This window comes from Neomonachus schauinslandi, chromosome 3 (assembly GCF_002201575.2).
Source record: "Neomonachus schauinslandi chromosome 3, ASM220157v2, whole genome shotgun sequence".
In the NCBI taxonomy this organism is placed as follows: Eukaryota; Metazoa; Chordata; class Mammalia; order Carnivora; family Phocidae; genus Neomonachus; species Neomonachus schauinslandi.
Genome location: NC_058405.1, coordinates 149,790,105 through 149,809,218, shown reverse-complemented (window position 1 = coordinate 149,809,218; position 19,114 = coordinate 149,790,105). Strand labels below are relative to the sequence as shown.

The window sequence follows — 19,114 nt, the reverse complement described above, 5'->3', positions numbered from 1 at the left end:
CTACTTATTTACTGTGATACTGGACAGACTATTTCATCTTTCTGTGTCTACTCAACTAACTTTAGAACCATTTTAAGGAACCAAAAAATTCATGAAGAACACTTAGCACAATGCTTGGCACATAGATATTACCCAATAAATGTTTGTTACTGATATTTATTAAGTTCCCCTTTAAAGCTACCAGATTTAGGGGCGCCTGGGTGGCTCAGTCATTAGGCGTCTGCCTTAGGCTCAGGTCATGATCCCAGGGTCCTGGTCAGTGGGGAGCCTGCTTCTCCCTCTCCCATTCCCCCTGCTCGTGTTCCCTCTCTCGCTGTGTCTCTGTCAAATAAATAAATAAAATCTAAAAAATAATAATAACAAAGCTACCAGATTTAATCATAGTAAAATAGATAGCATGCTATAAGTGACCTACTGCATCTCTATGATACAGGGGGAATAAGATAAATTTCGGGGATATTTACGTAGTATAGCTATCTTAGAGATTACTTACATAGTATAAGACATCTTGGGTATTTAACACTAAAACGAGCAAGAAAATTTTGACCATATTGGTAAGGAACAGTTCTATTGGAAAGAACAACGGAAATCTGGAAATACTTGTTTATTCACTCACCAAAAATCTCTCATTTGCCTAATAGGTTCTAGATTCTGTACTCAATGCTGGGTAGTCAATGACTCCTGCCCTTCTGACAAACAATCTAGAGAGAGAAAAGGACACGGAGATCCAGAGCATAGTGGAGGACAGTGTGTCAGGAAGTCTTCTAAGAGGGCAAGATGTCTAGGCTGAGACTTGAAAGAAGAGGATTCTCTAGGGAAAGAGAGCAGCATATAAAAGCCAGAGGCAAAAAGAACAGGACAACACACCTGAGAAGCTGGAGAATATTTAATATAGCTAACAGAGGGAATATACTGAGAAAGAGGGAGCGGTGAGAGAAGTTGGATATGCGGGGCCAAATTCTGAGAGACCTTGTAAGCCATGTTAAGAATTGTCGATTTTTATCTTAAATTCAAAGAGAAGCCACTGCAGGTCTCAGGGAAGAAACGAACCAGATCTGCATTTCTGAAAACCCAATCTGAATGTGCGGGGGACAATATGTAGTTCTGGCTTTTCAACGAGCCCTGGGTGAAGTGTGCCCAGGCCAGAACCTCCAATATGCCAGGGCTGTTTTCAAAGGAACTTACAGAAGAAAGAGCGATCTAGTCTTCTGTGTCAAGAACTAGATGTGTGATCCCAGGCAGGAAAGTTAACCTCATTATTTCCAGTGTTCCCAATTTTTAAACAGAGATTAAACCATCTGCTTTATCCACCCATTGGAGATTCGTGGGGATTAAATGCAGTAATGCAAATGGTAACTCTTGGAAAAGTGCACATTGCTATACAAACATATGGTGGCACCACTGTAAGGATTATTTAACCATGAGAATATGGAAAAGCTGGAAGGGGGAACTTCAAAATCTACATGTGAAAGTTTTTGGGAAACGGACACTGCTCCTCATTAATAAAGAGAAGTAAAAACATGCAAAGAGCAATAAACTACCATATCCAACTAATCGGTGATCTCTCTGAAACCGAGTACATGAGTCATTCTGATTTGCTCCCACAGTCTTTGATGGTTCATTACGGGCGAACTATAGGACTGAGTAGCTATCACTTCATGACCTATGTTTTCAGGTATCCAAAACATATGGCTTAGAAAGAAGAGTGAGAACATTCCCAAGAAACTGGTCTCTTTCACATGATGTTTGGTGCAGGACTTTTGTTATATGTCTCTCAAGCTTTTTTCCCAAGAACCAGCTGTACCATGCTATGAGCAATTTATCTTCATGTCATATTCTTGGCTACTGCCATTAATCACAGTGTTCCCTTACTGGTGAGATCCTGATTCTGAGCACTGAGAAAATGAAAGACACAGGGTGGGATGCTGTTCATGACCTAATTACTCTCATCCCATTGGTCTCCACCCCCATTCCTCCTCAACCTTGCCCCCAAATACCAGCAAGCTGCTTTAAGCTACTGCTTAGCTGTCTTTAAAATGGCTTGTTCCAGCAGATGTTCTCAGCCTCACACGTGCATTTTCTTTTCTTTTCTTTTTTTTTACTCACACTTTCTATATGAATAGATTGTAATGCTTCTGTTTTTCTGATCCAGAGGGGAAGAGTCTACATCAAATTAGAGCAGCTTTCTTTCAACAAGCTTGGTAACAGCGTAGGTGGATGTTCTGACCCTTTTCCCTCCCCCTGCCTCCCTCTCCCACCCCCACCCCACGGGAACTGCTAGCAGATGTTTCCTCTAAGTCTGTCTTCTTCAAGCCCCAATTCTCTGACTTTCTGGTCTCTATTAACAAACTGCATTTCTTTCATCCAGTTATCTCTGATTGCTTTGCACTCCCAGCCCACACAGGATCAAGAATGCTGTCACCTTCCATCTCTCTGCCTAGTCTCCAGCAATTTCAGTGAATGAAGAAAACCTACAGATGAGATCTGAACAGCAACAGCCCATTTAGTCAACTCCGTGGCCAGTCCCAAGACGGGTTCTCTGACATATTCTTCCTCTCTTCCAAGATACTACTACAAACACGGAAGGTAATGACAGGATTTGTTCATAGAACACATTATGTTCTTAATGAAAAATAAAGGCTGTCAACTGAATCCACTTTTAATTAATATTTTTAAAAGGCATGAGTGCCAGGGACTTTGGGTGCTGGTTTTTATCTCCTTTAACTAGTTGTCAAGCTGTCTTAAATATATTCTCATAGGTATAATCAAACTAATTTTTCTTGATTTACTGTTTATCTTCCCAACACCGTGCTTCTCCTCATTCTAAACAATCAGTCTGTCAAATGGCAATGTCTTATATTTAAATATATTTTGTATATGGTTAAACTTCCCACTCAAAACTTAACAATTGCTTGGATATGCCTCCTTGAAACAGAAATTGCTAACTGCCCCTCTCTCCCACTTTCCTAAAGACTATCATTTCTGCACATACCTGGCCTTCCACACCCTGCTAGCAGGATAAAAGGTATTATCCTAATAGCGTTTCTTACACCGAAGGTGCTCTATGAATGCTCATCAGGAAGGGGGAAGGTGGTACTGCTTTGCAGTTTAGGAGTCAGACCTAGATTTGAAGGCCTGGCTCTGCCACCGGAGAGCAATGTGGCAGTTTGAGCGAGTCACTGAGACTCTCTGGGTGTCTCTTTGGCTATAAATGGAAATCCTAAAGCCTCCATATAAGGATAAACAAGGTTTGTGATAATGAATTTCAAACGCCTAGCAGGGACAGGCATTAACAGATTCAATAAAAAAGTTATTTTTGCAAGTGTCCCCAAGCTAGATTTGAGGTCTCTGATGAAAAAGAAAACAACAAACATAATTCATTTTCATTTTAGCTCAAAGTGGATCCACACCAAGGGTTGTATTCCAGGTGGACAAGCTATTCATCCGGCCCGGACAGGAGAAATATTCCCAAACGTCGCTTACTAACATACAGGGCTGAAGAGGCACCTTCCTTAGAGGCTTCGTTCCAAGTGATGGGTTACCCTACAGCCTTCCCAAGCTAGCAGGCTTTTTCCTCTGTGTCTACTTCATTATTCTCAGAATTATAGAAAGGTCAAAATCTCTCTGTTTCCTAATGTCTAACATTCGCTGTAGGAAGGGGCATTATTTAAGGACAACAGATTATCCTGAGTACTTCACTACAATAAGTATCCTATACTAAACAATAACAACAAAACAAAAGCAATCAAATACATAGCTAACTATCCTTTAAGGGGAACAACCTGCTACATAATAAGAGGAAAAAAATTAGACAAGGATTTTAAAACTTCTACCCAACCCTTCACAAACAGACCAGGAAATTACAGCCTTTGGCAACAAGAACACACCTTGCTGCGCCTGAACAAAGTGCTAGTTTTGTCAGTGTGTCCTAATGCACTGGTAATGGCAGGAAAGAAAAGGTTCCTTTCCCTTACAAGTCTATCTCTGATGTCATTTCCATTTTATCTACTGGACATTACATTTCTTTTTGTTCACTGCAAAAATTATCTTTTTAAGATGAAAAGTCAGCAATTTGGCACGTATGCTAATTGGTTACTGTCAAGGATTTTAGAAAAATGAAAATGAAAGAAAAAATTCTCATTAACTTGGGCCTAGTAATTAGTAATCTGCTATAATTTATAATGTGCTAAGCTTACCTTTATAAGCATGTTCTTTTAATAGAGAATTAGTAATTCAAATGAAATAAGAAACAGTATGTTCAAAGAATTCTAAAATCTTTCTAGTTTTACTTATGAAGCCCTTGGTGTCAGTCATAAATTCTGAACAAATTGGTCTCATTGTTCTCTAAACATGCACAGTATTTTCTTTCCTCTGTCTTTGCCCATGCCAGTCCATCTTTGTAATGCCCCTCCACCCCACATCTTTACCTTCTGAAACCCTACCTTTCTTTTAAAACCCAGCTCAAACAGTATCTCCTCAATGGAGCCTCCCCTAATCTCTTCTAGTGCCAGGAATTCTCGCCCTCGCTGGTAGCCACATAGAAAGTAGGTATAGGGCGCCTGGGTGGCTCAGTTGGTTAAGCGACTGCCTTCAGCTCAGGTCATGATCCTGGAGTCCCGGGATCGAGTCCCGCATCGGGCTCCCTGCTCGGCAGGGAGTCTGCTTCTCCCTCTGATCCTCCTCCCTCTCATGCTGTCTCTCATTCTCTCTGTCTCAAATAAATAAATTCTTTAAAAAAAAAAAGAAAGTAGGTATAAACCACACACTAATACTTGATGAAATGTCGTTAAGGGAGTAACAATCCTACACAACACAAACTACCTCAGTGTCAGCTTCTGGAATCAAATGAGTAGCTCTGGTATCTTAGATCTGAATTACAGTACACAGAGAATTTAGACAAGGATTGATGCCACTACTGTATATTTTGCAAAGGATTACACTGGATCCATGTGTAGGTATACACATGCATAACACACACACACTCTGGAGAGATACTGTTGCCCTGCAATGCATCAGTGCTTTTGAAAAACAAAACAAAATTTAAAACAAACCAGCAAAAAAAAGTAAACTATTGTCCTAAATTAAAAGCTCAAGTCCCTATTTATTTTTGGGAAACAAAATCAAGACTTTAGAGTCTATAAAGAGCATTTAAAGTAGCCTGGGTTGATGAGTCACTTGTCTTATTTAGGAAGGGTTAGAACTATTATTCACAGAAAAAGGAAACACCGATTATCTTAATTCTAAGTCCAGAACTGTTCAAGTGGCTTTGTGAATGCTAGTAAAACAATAAACTAACCAAACAGAACTATCAATTATCTCTAGTGGAACATATTTAAAGGAATAGAAGGGTCACACCTAATGCTATAACCCAACACTCTGAGCTACTAAAAGGAAACTCAAAACATTGCACTGGATACAAAAACACTTTGCTTAAATTTCGGTAAGGGCCACCAAGGAGGTCAGAAAGACTTATCAATACAGCCTAACAAGAAAAAATGACAGCTCAAACAGATGTCAAACTTAAACGTACAAACTTAAATGTGATCTTTGAACACAGACACAAAAGGAAACCAGGGCTTAAATGTGAGAAGAGGCCGAGTCAGAATTACATAGAGGGCCAACAATGAGAAAGAGGCGGACAGAATTTCTACCCCAGCAGCTGACTACTCTTCCTGGTCCCTGGGCAGGTTTTGTACCTTCTTTCCTCTTAATCCTCGGATGGCACATGCCTTCTTAGCAGTCTCTATGTTCACCTGCCTTCCCTTTCAGTGGCAGAGTCACTGAATCTACAGGGATCCTCTCTTGTTCATTATCTTGGGATGCAGTAGGATAAAACTATGTCATCACTAGTTAGATTATCTTCTAATGGCCTTTTAGATAATTTCAGCAATTTTTTTGCATGGTATCAGATGCTAAGGAATCTTAAACATTACTCGAGAGCCAACAGTGACCACTGATTACAAATATAAGCACAATTTTTTAAAGTGTGGCCTTTAAGAGATTAAGAGAAATTCTTCTCTTCTTTGAGAACCACTGCTTTAGGGTAAAGTTTTTAAGAAGTCAAAAATGCTTAACCATAGCCATTCACTCTTTCACCTGATCTTATTAAGTGCCTATTAACTGCAAGACGCTATTATCAAATCTGAATATAAAGTAGTAGACAGGTAAGAGCTGTATGCTCATCCAATGGGGCAGACTGATCATAAAAACAAATACGTAATAGTTTCAGATACCAGTAAGTTCTATGAAAACAAACAAAACAAACCAGGAGAATGAGCCTAAATGTGATTTTGAGGTAAGGGTGCCCTTTTAGAAAGGGAGGCAGGGAAGTCAGAGGAAACTCTCAGCTATGAGCTGAAGCCATGTGAAGAGCTACAGAAAGATCTAGGTAGGGGAACAGTGAGTGCTGAGGCAAAAAGAGTGTGGCATGTTCCAGCAACAGAAAGTGGGTCAGTGTAGCTGGGACACAGTAAGAATGGGGAAGTGTGGTAGCAGATGAGGTTAGAGATACAAAGTCAGAGTCAGATCATGTAGGGTCTTAGACGTCTCTACAAGTGTATATTTTATCCTAGGTACAGTAGAAAGCCACTGGAAAGATTTAAGTGAGAAAGTGAGAAAGGGATTTACATTTTTACAAGATAATTGCGGGGATACCTGGGTGGCTCAGTTGGTTAGGTGTCTGCCTTCGGCTCGGGTCATGAACCCATGGTCCCGGGATTCAGTCCCGCGGGGGGCGCCGTGCTCAGCGGGGAGTCTGCTTCCCCCTCCGCCCCGCCCCCCACCCCGCCTGTGTGTGTGCACGCGCATATACGCGTACTCTCTCTCAAAAATAAAATCTTTAAAAAAAAAAAAGGTATTTGTAGCTTTGGTGTGACTGAAAGACTATATGCAAACAGATACTTAGTTAAAATAATGAGAAGAATTTAGGGTAGTCAAACACAGCTTATCTGCTTTAACTTGAAAATAATGGATGTCTAAGAGAGTACAGACCCCCATCCCCTGCCCAAGAAAAAAAAAGGAAGGAGCTCTCAGACTTCAAATTTCTACTCTGCTGCAGACTGGCCTTTAAAACAGACATTCAGGGCGCCTGGGTGGCTCAGTCGGTTGAGCGACTGCCTTCGGCTCAGGTCATGATCCCGGGGTCCTGGGATCGAGTCCCACATCGGGCTCCCTGCTCTGTGGGGAGCCTGCTTCTCCCTCTCCCACTCCCCTTGCTTGTGTTCCCTCTCTCGCTGTGTCTCTCTCTGTCAAATAAATAAATAAAAGCTTTAAAAAATAAATAAATAAATAAAATAAATAAATAAAACAGACATTCAATCCAAATTAAGGAACAGTAGTTTTGAAATCATTCTATAGTTCTGACAACCCTAAGAAAAGCTATTTTTTTTCTTCCTCAACTCCCACCTTATGTCTTGCAGGCCTAAAATCAGAAGGACAATCTCGGGACACCTGGGTGGCTCAGTCAGTTAAACCATCAGACTCTTGATTTTGGCTCAGGTCATAATCTCAGGGTCCTGGGACTGAGCCTTGCGTCAGGCTCCCAGCTCAGTGGGGAGTCCACTTGTCTCCCTCTCAATCTGCCCCTCCCCCTGCTCATTCTCTCTCTCTCTCAAATAAATAAATCTTAAAAAAAAAAAAAAAGTTCAGCCTCAACATGATCCTCTAAAAGAGGCTTGATTATAGGAAAGTCTCCATTACTTGGAGCTACTAAATTGTCATTTCCCTCAGATCGTGAATATAAATAACCTTTAGCTCCTCTAAATGTATTTGAAAATTGGAGGGGGAGATGAACCATGAGAGACTATGGACTCTGAGAGATAAACTGAGGGTTCTGGGGCGCCTGGGTGGCTCAGTCGTTAGGCGTCTGCCTTCGGCTCAGGTCATGATCCTAGCATCCTGGGATCGAGCCCCAAATCGGGCTCCCTGCTCCGCAGGAAGCCTGCTTCTCCCTCCCACTCCCCCTGCTTGTGTTCCCTCTCTTGCTGTGTCTCTCTCTGTCAAATAAATAAAATCTTTAAAAAACAAAAACAAAAAAAACCCTGAGGGTTCTAGAGGGGAGGGGGGTGGGGGGATGGGTGAACCCAGTGATGGGTATTAAGGAGGGCACGTATTGAATGGAGCACTGGGTGTTATACGCAAACAATGAATCATGGAACACTACATCAAAAACTAATGATGTAATGTATAGTGATTAACATAATAATATAAATTTTAAAAAAATAAATGTATTTGATAAGATGACTAATGATATACATAAGATTATTAAAAAAATCATTTAACCAGGAGAGTTTTAAATCTGTAAGAAACACCTACTGACAAATCAACCTGTGATAAACTGACTGGACATCAAGTTCATTATTATTTCCTTCTAAGAATTTCTTTAGTATTCTAGTTCAAATTAGATACTTCAAAGCAACAAAATTCTGTATTGTCTTAAAGATTCCACAATTCATTCACATTTTTCATTTGTTTATGGAACATCCTTTTTTTCAGTTTGAACTAGCAAATATTATTAGCATAAGAAAACATGCATAATCTTACCTCCACTTTAATTCTCTTCGGGGATAATTCATCTCTTTCTCCACATTTTGACCTGAATGGAATGGGAGAGAGAAAAACTTGAGAAAGTAACAAATTTTATTCTAAAGACATCTCAATCTATGAACTTCCACCAAAACATATACCCTTGAAACCCTTACACCAGAAATAAGACATTCATAAAGAACACTGACATAACAAAAAAGACTTTTCATCATTTCTAAATTAACATTAGGGAAATATGCAGACACCATTATATTACACATTTTAAAAGGCCACTACCTAAGAACTTCCCCACAAAATAAGTACTCAATAAACATGTAATGATCATCACATAATGAAAAAGGGAAAAAAAAAAATCAAGGAGGATTGTATTGCATGGTATCTTTTTATGGATCAGTAGGAACACTTCAGGATAAAATGACCAAAGTGGCCATTTAAGATGAATGCTTAAGGCTACGTAAGATTCAAATGCATGTTGTCTATCTATTGAAACTACAGATGTATTTTCCCTTGACCTACGGATCTCTCTGCTGGGACTCTATCCCAGAGGTACCTACAGATATATGAAATACTACTGCCAATTAAACTGTAATAAGCCATCAATTATAAATTATCCCTCAAAGTAAAAGATGTTAAAATGTAAAAAAAAGTACATTTCAGAATCAACAAAGTATGTATGACATTATTTATTATGATGCTATTTATAATGATAAAAGACTAGAAACAACTCAAGTATCCATCAATAGGGGACTGGTTAGATAAATCATGGTGGAGCGCCTGGGTGGCTCAGTCTGCCTTTAGCTTAGGTCACGATCCTGGGATCATGGAATTGAGCCCAGTGGGGAATCTGCTTCTTCTGCCCCACCCCCTGCTTGCGCACGTGTGCTCTCTCTCTCTCTTTCACAATAATCTTTTAAAAATAATCTTAAAAAAAAAATTCATACTAAAAAAAAAATCATAGTACATCCACACAATGCAATACCATGGTGCTGTAAAAAAAATAATGAAGATGTGTACATACTACCATGACGAGATCTCCAAGACATGTTAAAAGCAAAATATAGAATAATGCAGACATATACTACCAATTCTTTTTTTTTGGAAAAAAGGTAAAAAATGAGAAAATATATATGTTTGCAAGGGCATTAACACACGTTGGAAAGATGAAAAAGAAACTAATAAAACTACTTCTATTGAGGAGGAAGAAGTTAAAAAGAGACCAGAAAAGGAGTGCAACTTTTTATATTACGTATTCACATAGTTTTGGCTTCTAAATTATGTAAACATGTTATATATTTTAAAAAATATATGTATTTTTTAATATTTTTTATTCATTTATTTGACAGAGTGAGAAAACACAAACGGGGAGCAGCAGAGGGAGAGGGAGAAGCAGAAGGAGAGGGAGAAGCAGACTCCCCGTCGAGCAGGGAGCCTGACTCGGCACTCGATCTCAGGACTCTGAGATCATGACCTGAGCTGAAGGCAGACGCTTAACCGACTGAGCCATCATTTTATCCTGAAACCACCATATTAACTTTTTAAGTTAAATATATTTTTAACTTTTTAAAGGCACCCCTATTTAGGGGCGCCTGGGTGGCTCAGTTGTTAAGTGTCTGCCTTTGGCTCAGGTCACGATCCCAGCGTCCTGGGATCGAGCCCGTGTCGGGCTCCCTGCTATGCAGGAAGCCTGCTTCTCCCTCCCACTCCCCGTGCTTGTGTTCCCTCTCTCGCTGTGTCTGTCTCTGTCAAATAAATATATAAAATCTTTAAAAAAAAAAAAAAAGCACCCCTATTTAAAAATATATTTAAGTATATAAATATAAATACTACAAGGAACAGCTAAAAAGTGTTGAAAGCAGTTGCCTCTGGGGTGTGGTATTCAGAAGGAGGCAGGGGTGGGGCAGGGAAACTGCTGAGTTTTCAGTAAAGCCCTGTGCACTATAGGATTCCTTAAATCATGTACATGTATTACTTTGATTAAATTACTTAAATAAAGCAGGCCGAAAATTTTGTGTAATACAGTGAAAAAATAAAAAAAAATCACTACATCAGCTCTCGATTATCCAACTTAAAAAAAATCTTATAAATAATTCTATAATATTCTTAGCCTGTTCATTTAGTCTGCATAATTTTACTTTGTGTCAGTTTGTAAATATGTGGGCTCTTAAGGCAAGGTAGCAAAGGAAGCTGCTATGAGTTAGGGGACATAATGACAGTAAATGCCTCAACAGTGGCTTTTCAAACCTGAATAGGCACAAGAATAATCTGGGCCACTTGTGAAAATTTGGATTCCAAGACTCCATCCCCTGTACTTATTAGGGCTCAGGATGTGGTTTTTCAACACACATTCAATTACTCTAACGCCAGGGGTCATGCGCATCTACTCAGAGAAGAAGCAGGACACAACTGATGGTGAACTAGAAATCGGGGTCCACGGGGAACAAGTGACTAAAACTGAAATGGTACTATGCCATCTTGCTTAGGATTTAAGTGAAGATGAGATGAAGAATAGTAAGATGTGTTTATATTAAATTTTAAAACCACCACTGCTTTTCAACATGTGTTTTACTTCAAATATTCCATATTCTACTTTCATATTTCAAACACATGTCCATATTCCATATAGTCTGGCATATTCCAATTCTCCCTTAAATACTGGCCAATGGAGTCTTTTCATCTAGTCAACTAATCTCATTAGACTGCAAACACCTTGCAAAAGAAACCACTTTATTTCCTCCAAGAGTTCAACAAGTTCATATAGTTAGTGGGTATACAAATAACTAAATCTCATCATCACACTCAAAACCAAAGCATCTGTGTGAGAAGAATGTCTAAAACCACTACCAGAACAACGCTACAGTGCTAGGGAACTGCCTTTCAAAAGAAAGACAAAACAGAATTAAAACAACAAAAACCACATTAGCAATGTTTTGAAAAGTCACTTCACTCTTTAATTTTATAGAACCACAATCACATCACACTTCTACTTTTTGAAAAATGCTTATATTCTATCAGTGGGTAGTGTTTTAAGTTCCACTTCTATCAAGCAATGCAAAATCCTGTCAATTAGTTAGACACTTACTTGGTGGTTCTGTAGGTGTATTTGTAGGTGACTTCTCGAGAAATCTGCCTAGCCAGGGCAAACAGTTCATCTCTTCTTGTCAGCAGGGCATTATCCTTCACACAGAGCTGAGCAGCCGCTTCATTAACAGTGAGCTGTGTATCCAAAACAAAGTTTAAAAATTATAAACATCTTTATTTCATCAATAAGAAAAATGTTTCACTTAAGGATATAAAAATGTCACATCACTATATAATGAGATCATAGTTTATAAAAATCAGGATGGGTCTTTCTTTATTCCTTATTAGTCCTAAGGCTAATAGTCACTTCACCTGCCATCTCTCAGAACTCAAATTAATCAAAAGTCACCTTGGTTTTATGTATTTATATGTTTAATTTATTTTTGTTTAGCCATGAGTTTATAGAAAATAAGCAAAATAAAGTAAAAAATGTTCTGTATCTAATTTTTATGAAAAGCCAAGAATTTGATATGCTTTGTTGATAATATTTCCCTAACTAAAAGTGAGTATACATGATCTGAAAGATTTTTTTTAATGTGAACAGATATGAAAATTCTTAGGAAGGAATAAAAATTTGATGATATGAGTTAAATATTTATCAAATTACTTAGTAAAAAAACAGAGTATCACAGATTAGGGCCATAAAGGAAATCACTAATTGGAATTGGAATCACCAATTCTCTAAAATTCACCTAATTCCACTCTGTTATCTAAGTGTTAAATAATGCCAATACAGAGTTGCTACTTGACAAAACACCTTGTACTGAAATTTAAAATAGCAAACGTTATCCTAAATTCAAAATCTGTAATTGTTTAATAAATCAGAAAAGGTTTTTTCACATAATTTTGCCAATTTAAATAGATGTAGGGAATTGCCAAGTGCTACATCAAATTTTTTTTAAAAAGCAAGAAACACTCATTGCAGACATGACTGACAGCAAAGAGAATGGTGTGATGGCAGACAGATCTGAGGTGAGTCCTGCTCCATCACTTACCATCTGTGTGACTCTGGGCTTCTCAGAGCCTCAGTGTTCTCAGAGGCAAAAATAGGATAATCAAAATGGGAACTACCTCAAGGGACTAACAAGAAATAAATGAGACACACCTGGCACAAAGTTGGTCTTAATATTAGTTCTTGTTTTCCTTTCATAAAAAAGCAGGTATTTACTTCCTCCCTACCCAGGCATCCCATTTTGTTCACAAAAATGTTACGTATTTAGAATTTTCAAAAATACAGAGAAGCAATAGAAGAAATTCAACCTTCTGTCTATTAATGCAATGCAGAATGGTTGCAATGCAGAATGCAAACCTTCCATCTATTAATATTTTATTTATTTATTTTTTAAGATTTTATTTATTTATTCATGAGAGACGGGGGGGTGGGGGGGCAGAGGCAGAAGGAAAAGCACAGAGCAGGGAGCCCGATGCGGGGCTAGATCCCAGGACCCTGGGATCATAACCTGAGCAGAAGGCAGATGCTTAACCAACTGAGTCACCCAGGCACCCCACCTATTAATATTTTAATATATATTACTCTAATATCTGTGTACATACAAACATGTACGTGAATATAGATTTTTAATCACCTTTTTTCACTTATGTATGCTGTATTTTTTGCTTTTATCATGTGTTAAGGCAGAAACTTGGCTTGTTTACATCAGCATCTGGCATGGGTTGGATATTCAATAAATATTTGTTGACTGATAAATGAATTTAAATATTCTTTACTGTATCATTTTTACTACCTAGACATATGATATTCCATTGTAGGAAAGAGCAATGTATTATTTAAATCAACCTCACTCTGAACATTAAACTACCCCCACTTTTTCATGTGTTACAAAGTAAGCTGCAAGGAACATTCTTAACTGTGTATCTTTGCACACATATTTAATTATTTTCTTGGAATAAACTCCTAAGAATAAACTTGTTAGGTCACAGAATATACTAAATTTTAAAAGATTTATGTATTTCACCAAATTACTCTCCAGGAAAATTGCTCCAAATCATAACACTACCAACAATTATATGAAAATCCATTATCCACAATCAACCAACACTGGGTTATTTTATTTGAAAAGCTTTACCAATTTGATGTATTTTCCATATCATTTGGTTATAATTTACATTTCTTTGACTATAAAACTGAACCTTTTTCTTATACTTTTAAATTATTTTAAAATTTGCTTGCTCATGGCAGTTGCCGGTTTCTTCTATTGCACTATTTTGTTTCTTATGGACTTTAGGAATTCTTTATGGGTTAAGAGCATTAACTCTTCATATGCAGTGGCTTTTCTTTTTCATAGTTTATCATTAGCCTTATGGTTTTTGTCTTGGGTGCAGAGAAACTCCCTTTCTCACCCTAATAATACACGAATGTTTTCCTGCAATTTAGCCTAATAATTTTATTTTTTCCACTTAACTATTGAAACCATTTAGAATGTGTTATGGTGTATGATATAAATCATATATCTAACATCCCCTTCCCCAGATTTCTACCTGTAATTTACATTGTCTAATTCTCAAATAATTTTGCTATGGACAAGGTTATAATAAACCCAGGCCTCCTATTTTAAACCTACAACTGAATATGAAAGCATAATAGGAACAATGTATTTTCAATCTTCTCCCCTTTTCAGCAAAGCAGTAGCTACAATGACCTTGAAGACCTTCTCAAACCCCTCTTTATGTAGCCCTTTCTTTCTTGTACTCATACCCTTAATTTGTACGGAGAACTGGTGATTGTCGGTAAGGTATTTTAAATGACAACATTTCAGAGGCACCACCTTATGCACAACCACAGAAAATAACCTTTCAACATAAACTGAAAACAGTGTTCTAGTATTCCATCATCCTACCAGAAACCAAAAACACAAACACAACACATACTGTTACTGAATTCAGGCTTCAAGAGATCAAAAAGTAGACTGAGCTCTCCAAGCCCTTAAGGAGACTTCTGGTATTAAAACTGAGGCTGCAGGGGCGCCCGTGGCTCAGTCAGTTAAGCGTCTGCCTTGAGCCCGGGGCACGATCCCAGGGTCCTGGGATCGAGCCCCATGTTGGGCTCCCTGCTCAGCGGGGACCCTGCTTCTCCCTCTCCTCCCCACCTGTGCTCTCTCTCGCTATGTCTGTCTGTCTCTGTCTCTCTCAAATAAGTAAAATCTTTAAAAAATAAAATAAAAATAAAACTGAGGCTGCAGAAATAACTATAGCTTACCCCAAGTTGTAATAAGAAGCTGACTCTTAAGGGTTCCCTCTCAAAAATGTATTTTGTCAGTGTTTTCTGTATTTTACACCCCAAATTGTTAATAATTAAATAAGTATTATGATGTATTTTTTTAAATTATACAAATACTCTAATATAGTAGTCACTGCAGTACCATACTAGCTTTTTAAAAATTTTAAGTTTCTAGGGGCACCTGGCTGGTTCAGTCGGTGGAGCATGTGACTCTTGATCCCAGGGTCATGAGTCCCACACTGGGTGTGGGAGCCTACTTAAAGTTAAAAAAAAAAAAAAAAAAAGAAGTAAAAATTCCAAGTTTCTAGTTTTTTTAAGTAGGCATCATGCCCAGTGTGGAGCTCAAGGTGGGGCTTGAACTCACGACCCTGAGATCAAGACCTGAGCTGAGATCAAGAGTCAGATATTTAACCAACTGAGCCATCCAGGTACCCCTAAGTTTCTAGTTTTGTTAAAAATGTAAAATAGATATTCTAATTGGTTTACTTCCTCCAGTTCCTCTTTTTTTGGCTAAAAATACCAAAATTCCATTCATATTTTTATGTTAAATATTTCTTAAAGTTAGCTTTCTATCATTTATAACTAGAGTTAAGTTTTCTTTACTGATAGTTAAAATTATAGCCTTTAACAATCAAATGACTGTGACTTTCCATTTGGTATTGTTAGCATAAAAATACCATGAGAATGCTGTGTGATAGGGAGGCTCAAAAGGCAATCAAGGCTTTCATTTCCAGCACTGGGAGGGAATGATTGGCCTCCTCATAGAAAACAACTAAAAATGTTGGATAAAAATGGGAGGAGAAAAATATCTTAAATGCATCAATAAACCAGCAAGACAACTGTAAGGACTATTCTGTTCGGGCTAAAATAAATGAAGACAGTATCTCAAAGGGAGCAAGTTGAGGACAGGTGCTAAACCAAATGACCCTAAGCTTCACAACCTCATAGGGTTGATTAGTGTGGGAAGAGAATAGGAGGAAAAACCCAGGATCCACCAAAGGTGAGGAGTCTGAGACCCCTCCCTCCACAAAGCTGAAATCCCAAACCACTACACACCCACTGGTAGCCTGAATTAGAAATACACCTGTACTCCCAGGAGAATGCAAGGGAAATTACCTGTCTTGAACCCCGTTACTGAATAGGAGAAAACAGAAGATACTCCCTTGAGATTTCATAAACCCCCAAATGAGCCCTCACATGATTTTCAGCCCTAATTCACACAATGTGGGCTGAGAATTTTTTTCACAGGGTTCTAGAGTTGTGTTGTGCAGAAAACAGGTGCCTGGTAGAAGCAAAAGCAAATAACCTCTAGAGTAATCAATTTTCTTCCTAGGCCTCAAAACATTCCCACAGTTCCAAGAATTAGGAGTTATAGACAGAAATCATAAAACATCCAAAGAAATAACATCAAAAGTAAAAACCAGCAGGAATGACAGCAGAATAAGACCCTCAAAGACTTGAGAAAAATAAAAAGAGTTGAAAATATGACTAAAGAATAATACAGTAAAAAAACACCAAGAACTGAGAAATCAGAAGGAGAGAAAAAATTGGGGCAGAGGCAAACAGATTTCAAAAAAACAATAGATAATATTGACTTGGAAACACAGTAATAAAAACCAAAAGCCAAGGAAATATCTTCAATTACTAAGGGAAGTTAACTGACAATATAGAATTTGATAGCCAGAATAAACAGCAATTAAGAACGAGGGCAAAATAAAGAGGTTTTCCAGTGGGTTGCGGTAGGACAGAATCTGCCATCAGTAGGCCTCCGTTAAGAAAATTCTACATGATGTACTTCAGGCTAAAGGAAACTAAGTCCAGATAGTAAATCAGATCTAAAGAGAGGGAGGGACAGAAATACAAAATAAAATAAGGGAAATAAATTCAAAATATTGGTCATTTTAAAAAATGTAAATAGGCCAAATGTTCCAGTTAAAAGACAAAATTTGCCTAGGTTTTTTTTTTAATTCAACTATTGGTATTTATAAGAGATGTATGTAAAACATGGATTCAGAAAAACTGAAAGTAAAAGAATGGTAAAAAGATGTAACAAGCAATTACTAACAAAATGAAAACAATGTACTTATATTATTATCAAACAAAATAGGCTTTTAAAGCAAAATGGGTTATTAAAGATTGTTACTGCAAAATACAAACAGAAACAGACAACTCCACAATCACAGTAGTTGATTTTCACACACAAAAAAGCTTTAGAATAAGCTTGTTAAAATAGACACATACAGAACGCTCTACCTACAGAAACACATAAAAAAACACTGACCACATACTGAGCCATAACTAAAATCTCAACAAATTTTAATATATGCAAACCATGTGCTCTGACCACAATGTAATTCACTTAAAAATCATTAGAAAAATAATTAAGGGGGCGCCTGGCTGGCTCAGTGGTTAAGTGTCTGCCTTCAGCTCAGGTCATGACCCCAGGGTCCTGGGATCGAGCCCCCCATCGGGCTCCCTGCTCAGCGGGAAGCCTGCTTCTCCCTCTCCCACTGCCCCTGCTTATGTTCCCTCTCTCGCTGTCTGTCAAATAAATAACATCTTAAAAAAAAAAAAAAAAAAAAGAATTAAGGAACAGCCCTCATATTTGGAAATGATAATTCATGGGTAAGAAATCATAAATAAAAAGAGAAGTAATGGGGGGGGACTTCATACCAAAAGTTTGGGAATTAACACCAAATCAGTATATAGTGAGAATTTATAGCCTTAATTGCTTACATTAGAAAAGAACAGCTAAACATCAATGAACTAATAGGCACCCAATTTAAGTTAGAAAGGAACAATAAAGAACCGTAAGAAAGTATAAGTGAACACACACATAGACACAGCACAACTAAGATATCAACTAAGAATATCAACTAAGCCAAAAGTTCCTCCTTCAAAAAGATCAGGAGTTAGAAAGCTTTTTCTATAAAAGATCAGATGGTAAAGATTTTAGGCTTAACAGGCCAAATAGTCTTTGTTACAACTACTCAACTCTGAGGTTGTAGCTCAAAAGCAGCCACAGACAACACATACACAAATTGGCCTGGCTGTGTTCTAATAACGATTTATTGCAAAATCAGGAGGTGGGCCACATTTGGCCCACAGGCTGTAGTTTGCACACCCGGGAAAAGAGGAATAAAAACAGACAAACCTCTAGCAAAATTGATCAGGGAAAAAAAAGAGACAACTGGGGGCGCCTGGGTGGCTCAGTTGGTTAAGCTTTGGACTCTTGGTTTTGGCTCAGATCATGATCTCACAGGTTGTGGGAAGGAGTCCCACTTGAACATTCTCTCCCTCTGCCCCTCCCCCCACTCATGTGTACACACGCTCTCAAATAAACAAATCTTAAAAAAAAAAAGATAAATGGACAAACAATATTAGGTCTTAAAAAGTAAAAACAACTTTATGATAATAAGTTTGAAAACTTAAGATGAAATGGACATATTTAGAAAAATGTAACTTATCAAGATGACTCAAAAACAGACTACCCCGATAGTCCTATAATCCATTTTTTAAAATGATTTAAAAAGACCCCACATTTCTTTTCAAGTATTTGATGCTGAAATCTACGCATTCTAAGAGTTTAGAATAAAGCATCATAACTTACTATTAATGTGTTCAGGTCTATGGGGTTCCCAGATTCAAGAGTCCTCCCCTCTCAAAACTAAGATGGCTTGACTCCTCTGAAAGCTTCAGCCTTGACTTCTCAACGCTACAAGGAAAACTGACCTAAATGTGGCATATTCTACGGGCCTAGGTCCTTATAGTAACACACGCACTTCAGTTCCTGTAGAATTTCCAGGAGGTCTACAACTTACCCACTGACTCTACATCCTCCTCTTCCCATCTTTGAGTTCCGGAACTCTTTGATTAGAAGTTGCTATTGGACAAATATTCTATAATGCCAAGCTGCCTACTTGCTTGTATTTCTGAATATTACAAGTTCCTACATTCTCCACTGCCTTGCTATTCTCAACTTCCAGTTTCTCTCTCCTCATCCATTCACTGATTTAAGATCTGACACACACTCTGCTTGTCTAGCTTACCACATAACACATCTCTGGAGAAATGATACATTCTGCCTGCCTGGACATCCTTCTAATACTTTGGGGGTTTGTCCCTTAGCACCTGCCTCACATCAACAATGAGTGTGGTTCTAGGCCCAGCCACTCACACTATCTTCATGGTCTGACTCCTATAAACCAGGCCATACCTAGCCAGGTACTAAGACCATCGCTGATTCTTTAGCTT

At 38.1% G+C, this 19,114-nt stretch overlaps 1 protein-coding gene across 3 annotated transcripts in view; it reads right to left on the bottom strand.

Moving 5' to 3' along the window:
* Nucleotides 1-19,114, bottom strand: part of NAB1 (NGFI-A binding protein 1) — a 46,848-nt gene that overhangs the window by 11,069 nt on the left and 16,665 nt on the right. For all 3 annotated transcript variants that reach the window (XM_021703051.1, XM_021703052.1, XM_044913690.1), the window contains 2 exons: nt 11,624-11,757; nt 8,542-8,593 (listed from right to left, as the gene is read on the bottom strand). In XM_021703051.1, the coding sequence (XP_021558726.1) occupies nt 8,542-8,593; nt 11,624-11,757 (186 nt within the window). The remainder of the gene's footprint in view (nt 1-8,541; nt 8,594-11,623; nt 11,758-19,114) is intronic.